Raw genomic sequence first — 6000 nt, 5'->3', positions numbered from 1 at the left:
GCCATAAAAACAACAAAATAGTTAACACATTTATAAAACGATCATTTTAAATATATTCAGTCATTATCACCCGCACCTACAAAAAGAAAAGTTTTTGCTGCTGGTTTTCAAAACTTACAGCCATGGTAAGAAAATAAGAAATTTTACTGACTTTGATAGAAGGATAGTTGGGATTTCTAAAATTTATTTATTTATAATATTGGAAATATTTATATGGATTTTGTTTAATGTTTTATAATATACTGTAATAATACGAAATCCAATCAAGCAAATCCTTTTTTCATGAATAAAGTTGCACGTTAATTTTAATTACATGTATATAATTATTAATTAGCTAATTGATCAATTTAATAATTTATTTATTTATTTATTTATTTATTTATTCATTCATTCATTCATTCATTCATTCATTCGTGTACTTGTTCATTTTTAGGCTGTCCAGTCGACAGTGTTGCTGTTTCTAGTTGTTTGCGTCATCGGGTCAGCAATAGGTCAACTCTTCGACAACCATAGAGGGCGTATGTAAATTCTTACACTCAAGATTAAAATTATTGAGATTAAATCTTGAAAAACGAAAACCCAATGAACATTTAATTTTGAAATAAAGATAAACGTTTGAGATATTTTTTTATGGAGTGTCGCAAACATTGATCATATATTCATAAATATCTATTTAATAAATGTTTTCCAAAATATCACAATTTATATTCAAAGCAAATTATGTGCACTCGATTTGAACAAAATTAATTTTATTGTTTCAATTATTCTTTTATATGTCTACATTACTTTTTCCCCCTCAAAGGTAAAATGTCCAATCTTAAAAGAAGGAAGTCAGGTTACTTGCAAGGCGTAGGAGGATACAGTATACATATACAAATTTATACAAATTACTGTATAAGTGCTCATTAAAAAGTAGTCATATTTTGGCGTAGACTTTCATGTGCTTCAAAATGAAGCTTATAATTACGAATACTACCAAACTATGGTGCAAAGAAATACTGATGGTACCGCCTTAAGATTCCTAGTAAATTCCTGTCATGTTTTATGATAAATCTTGAAAAAAATAAATATGATTTTTTTACTTGCAAGAAAAGTCGATATCATCAATTATGGGGATTTTTTTCAGCTTGGAATGTGGTGTTTAAGCTCCCTAAAGGAGCTCGGCCCACGGGATTCAGTAGTGTTAACGCCTTCTGGACGGCCAGCGGCTCTTATAACGGGGAAGATGTGTCGGCAATGAGAGATTTTAGCGCCAGTAGCAAAATCTATAAATCTAAATGGTTGGACGACTGGCAGAGTCGAAGTTTTTCAGCTGTACGTACATGTTCCTCTTTCTCTCTCCATTATTTCGATAATCAAAAACATAACTCAGACCTTAAAAGACATAATTCTATTTTTAAAAAGGGTTTTTCCCCTCAAGCACATATGTTTTCGCAATTACACAAAATACTTTCCAAATTTTATTCTGTATTTAACTTCATTCTTTTTCATGCATTTCCCTTTACTGTAAAATCACTCATTTTAAACTAGTGGCCCAGGGGTGAAATTTTCGTTGTTTGATGAAAAATCTCAGGAAATGGATTTCCTAATTTTACATTTCGTTGAGGATAAGAATTCGTGGGTCTCTAAAACCATACCATGAAAACAATGAAAATTAACCCACCCCCCATGAAAATAAGTGATTTCACGGTAATTATAGACTTTTTGTGTGGATTCTTATGTAAAATTTTATATGTTTGTGTACCAGGATGTTGAGGTGATCTCAAGTATTTTGTATTTATTTTCAATGATAATAAAAATCGCGTTCAAGGAAATACTTTTTCTTTTCTTTTCAATCAGGTCCGTCTCTCAGCTTACAAAGGAAATAAAGAGGTAGCTTACGTGGTGTTCGACAGTATGGGAAAAAGTAAGAACGAATGGCTAGACTGCGGACGAATTATCGACTCCAGTTACACAGATATTACGACAGCGACCAAAAACTACTGCGAAATGAAGTATGTAACGTCATTGAAATACATGTAACTTATTGATAATTTTTAAAAATTCAAATTAAGAACCTGAAATTAGCTAATTACAGAATTTGTGAAACGATGTATGAGATTCATTAAGAATAATCACGAATATTAATTTATAAAAATTCATTCAAGAGCCTAAAATTACAGTAAAGCTTCGTTATTTCGAACTCAAAGGGACCTAGAGAAACTTTGATTCGCATTTTGACATATCCATGGAATTCGAGATATCGAGTTTGAGATACTAAAGTTCAACTGGCATTATTTTTAGTGTGAACTTATGCAAGCGATTCAAGCAAGATCAAGCAGTTATATTCCACCATGTGCAATGTGTTAGGCTAGCGCCTTTTCATTTTAAAATAAGAAAATTTGCATCTTTTTGTCTGTATATTTTTCTCCTATACTCTCATAATAAAACAAGAAACATATTGCTAGCCCAAACACCGGAAGGCGTACCTTCTTCATCAATCACCAATATGGCGGCTGCAGCTCGGATACTGGTTGGTTCATGCTGAAAGATTATGACGCAACATCAGAATGTACAGAATGGGACGTTATGGCGGGATCTCCTTACTTTTTCTACTCCGCATCAACAACGAAGGAAAACTGGAGCTCAGGTATACTTGTAATAAATATATTTCTCCGATAACTTTTCATTTTGATGATTATATTATGTCTATCTTTGCACCCCCCCCCCCCGGTTCCGACGCATATGAAGAAAAAACTTCTTGTATGCGCACTTCATCTAATTCAAAGCAAGGATTGTCCATAATCATTTCAGTCATATAATTTAAAACTTCAGTTATAGTTTTCAATATCACAAAAATATTAATATTTATGTACATATTTTATAAATGTAAAAGTTCTTTTATTAAGGGGAGAGTGGCGGCTTTTTTAAGGCGGTCAATTTATATGAAAATATTTATTGATATTATGATTTCAGTTTTGATTTATTTTCTCTTTCTCTCCAGGAAATAAAGGCACTGCTGATGCTATGGTCGTTTCTGTTATGGGTATGTAACAATTAATGTAGTCGGGAATGGGGAAAATGAATTAGATCCGTGATATTTTGAATTTTTTTAAATAATATTCTTTGAGTTTTTCTTCTGTTTGAAATAAACATATTTTGTCATGTGAATTTCCTCTGTAAACCAATCCTCTCAACGTCAGGGGTCCTGAGTCCACTCGTGATCGTGGGACGACCACAAGTGGAGTCCGGACACCTGCGGTCTTGAAGATGACTTAAATATGTTTAACCTAAAATGTTTTACTTGAAGATTTCTTTAGAACACCAAATGTTTCTTATATTTTATATTAATTATTCTTTGTTAAAAAATCGTTATACTAACATGTATTTAGTAAACGCAAATGAATTAAATTTGAACAGCCTGGGACATGGTGTTTAAGGCGGTAGAGGGTGTGGTTCCGCCTCAGGGAGGCCTGAGACAGCTGTGGTACTCCTCCGACACCCTGAACAGTGACAACCCCTCCGCTCAGACCCTCACAAAGGCTCCAAACCTGGTGTACAAGTCTAAAAATGTGGAGACTTGGAGAAGTATTCCTGGATTTTTCATCGAAAGTGTAAGAATCTTAGTGAGGTGCTTTTATTAAGGAGGTTTCAGACAATTGTGGTACTGGGTAGGGGTAAGGACCCAATGTTTATACTCGAAAATATTTATATATTGTTGAAATTATTGATATCACCAAACAAAATTTTCATGTATGAGCCTGTATCGCAAAATATATGAGTAATAGACTTCTAATTAAGCAGGTTTAAGATTGTTGTGGGGAAGGATACAGCAGTTGGAAATGTATACATGTAGAGTATATAGGTATAATTTTCCTATGCCAATATCAATATTTCAGGTGAAATACGCTTACTTTACAAACGGTGTCGAGGTCGCCTTTATTATTTTCGATGGACGTGACGCCGACAAGAATGGTTGGTTCAACGACGATAGAATTCTTTACTCTTATTGGACCGATATCATTGGGTACACAAAGGTCGGGTCAAGCATTGATGGGTAAGGGATCGATTTAGAAAAAAAAAGTTCTGCACAATTAGAAATTCTCCAAGAAAAAAATTGTTTTTTGAGGAAAGCATATCTGAATATCTTTTTTCCATTTTAAAGTGATGGTACTCGACGATTCTGTGTTCACAAGGAACACGGAGGATGTCCGAATGACAAGGCTTGGATGAACATTCTAGACTCCTCGGATTCTTCCACGCCTTGTTCCTGGGATCAAAATGTCAGACCTAGACCCTATTTCCTGTACAGTAACAAGAAAACCTGGGCACTTTGTCAAGCTAGTAAGTTATGTTCAGAGCACATATATGATGTATAGTTGTGTTAAGTTTAACAATAAAATTTTGGGTCATTCTTTGATAAGCCAAGGTGCTTCAGATAATCACAATACTGGTTTCTATAGACATCTATATAAAATGTCTTATTTTCAGATAATGCTTGGAATCAAGCCGAGTTTCCTGCAGCTGAGACCATGGCGATTTTTGTAAAAGGTAATAAAAAATGTCTTTTACTTAATTGATTTTTAAGTACCAATTACTTCCTAATGATTAAATTTAGAGTCAAGCGTATTTCCCTTAATATGTTGGTTCTGTATAAACCCAAAATTTTTAAATCCCAGGTTGGCGCATGGTGATGAAGATTGCCCATACAGTGTCAATTGCACCGGCGACTTCCGTATACGACTTGTGGTCCGGAACTTACACTCTGAACGAATTTGACACGGACGCTCTGACCATTGGCACAGGGACAAAGACATACAAGTCCAGTGTTGTGGACAACTGGGGAGACTATCAGATCTCCGCGGTAAGAGTAAATTCTAAGACAGTATGCTGCATTTTGAAAACAAAATATTTTTTTAAGCACCTTTAAGAAATAATATCTCAAAAAGGACATCTGTGATTGTGTTCATATATTTAGGTTTGTATCTTTATGACGTGGTTTAGCATGTGATTTAAATAATTTTTCCCTTTATCAGGTGCGAGTGAGTTATTACTCAAAGGGTAAAGAAACAGCTTACGCGGTGTTTGATGCGCACGGCGTTTCTGACAAAAACAGCTGGTTTGACTGTAGTAGAATTCTGTATTCAGCGTACAGTGACCTGACCCGCCTAAAAGCGGTGTCTTATTGTGGAATCCCAGGGTAAGAAAGCAAGCAATTTTTTTTAATATTGTACATAAACGAGTATAATAAACCAGTATTTTGAAACAAGACAACTTGACACCAATCGCAACTTCTAGGACCTTTCCGACAAGAGGAAAAACATCCTCAAATGTCACTTGTGTTACGTTGGCGACCATGCATGAAAACCCCCCTTTTCATAAACATTGAAATATATATAGTGAGACTTCTTAAGAGAAGAATCTAAAGTTGAACTTCATTTAATGCAACGATATAACCTAAAATATACTTTAAAGTGAACAAAAAACGCTACTTAGCCAACACTTTAATGGAAAGGAAGCGACTCAATTTTATATAAAATTTCAACATCCGATGATATAAATATACATGTACTTGTATTCGAAATGTTTTTCCGAGCTTGCCGGAATTACCCGAGAAGATGCGATTAATTGAACATGACACCAGGCTTAGTACTTAAAAACTGAAGTAAAAGCGCAAGAGTAAAATATAAATTTCTCAACATTTTTTATTCAGAGATGGATCTCTGCAAAGACGTTTTTTCATTCAAAACAATTACGGTGGGTGCCAGAACGATGCTGGTTGGTTCCTTGTGGTGGAAAGTGATGCGTGCGCATGGGAGCGCAGAACCAGTCGTCCCTACTTCCTGTACAGCGGCCTGCCAGGGCGAGATTTACAAGATAGTAAGATTTTTTTCTAATAGATTCTTTTTTTTTTTAATATTAACTACTTACTTTAAAAGCTTTTTAAAATTATATAACTTTTGAGTCATAAATGTTGAAATGCATGTATGGATTATGATATTTACAAATCTAAAACTTTTT

At 34.3% G+C, this 6000-nt stretch overlaps 1 protein-coding gene across 1 annotated transcript in view; it reads left to right on the top strand.

The window, feature by feature from the left end:
• The first annotated feature begins 807 nt into the window (after positions 1 to 807).
• The window catches only part of LOC133187001 (SCO-spondin-like), an 88098-nt gene continuing 82905 nt past the window's right edge, over positions 808 to 6000 (top strand). Inside the window, 11 exon segments of the mRNA XM_061322377.1 lie at positions 808 to 849; positions 1090 to 1314; positions 1840 to 1998; positions 2956 to 3025; positions 3400 to 3593; positions 3879 to 4036; positions 4145 to 4290; positions 4471 to 4530; positions 4659 to 4843; positions 5016 to 5179; positions 5693 to 5859. Coding sequence (XP_061178361.1) covers positions 808 to 849; positions 1090 to 1314; positions 1840 to 1998; positions 2956 to 3025; positions 3400 to 3593; positions 3879 to 4036; positions 4145 to 4290; positions 4471 to 4530; positions 4659 to 4843; positions 5016 to 5179; positions 5693 to 5859 — 1570 coding nt within the window.

Source organism: Saccostrea echinata, unplaced genomic scaffold (assembly GCF_033153115.1).
Source record: "Saccostrea echinata isolate AGI-Se365-2 ecotype Australia unplaced genomic scaffold, CSIRO_AGI_Sech_v1 ptg000014l, whole genome shotgun sequence".
NCBI lineage: Eukaryota > Metazoa > Mollusca > Bivalvia > Ostreida > Ostreidae > Saccostrea > Saccostrea echinata.
Note: the sequence above shows the minus strand (reverse complement) of the source record. Positions and strands in the feature narration are given on the sequence as shown.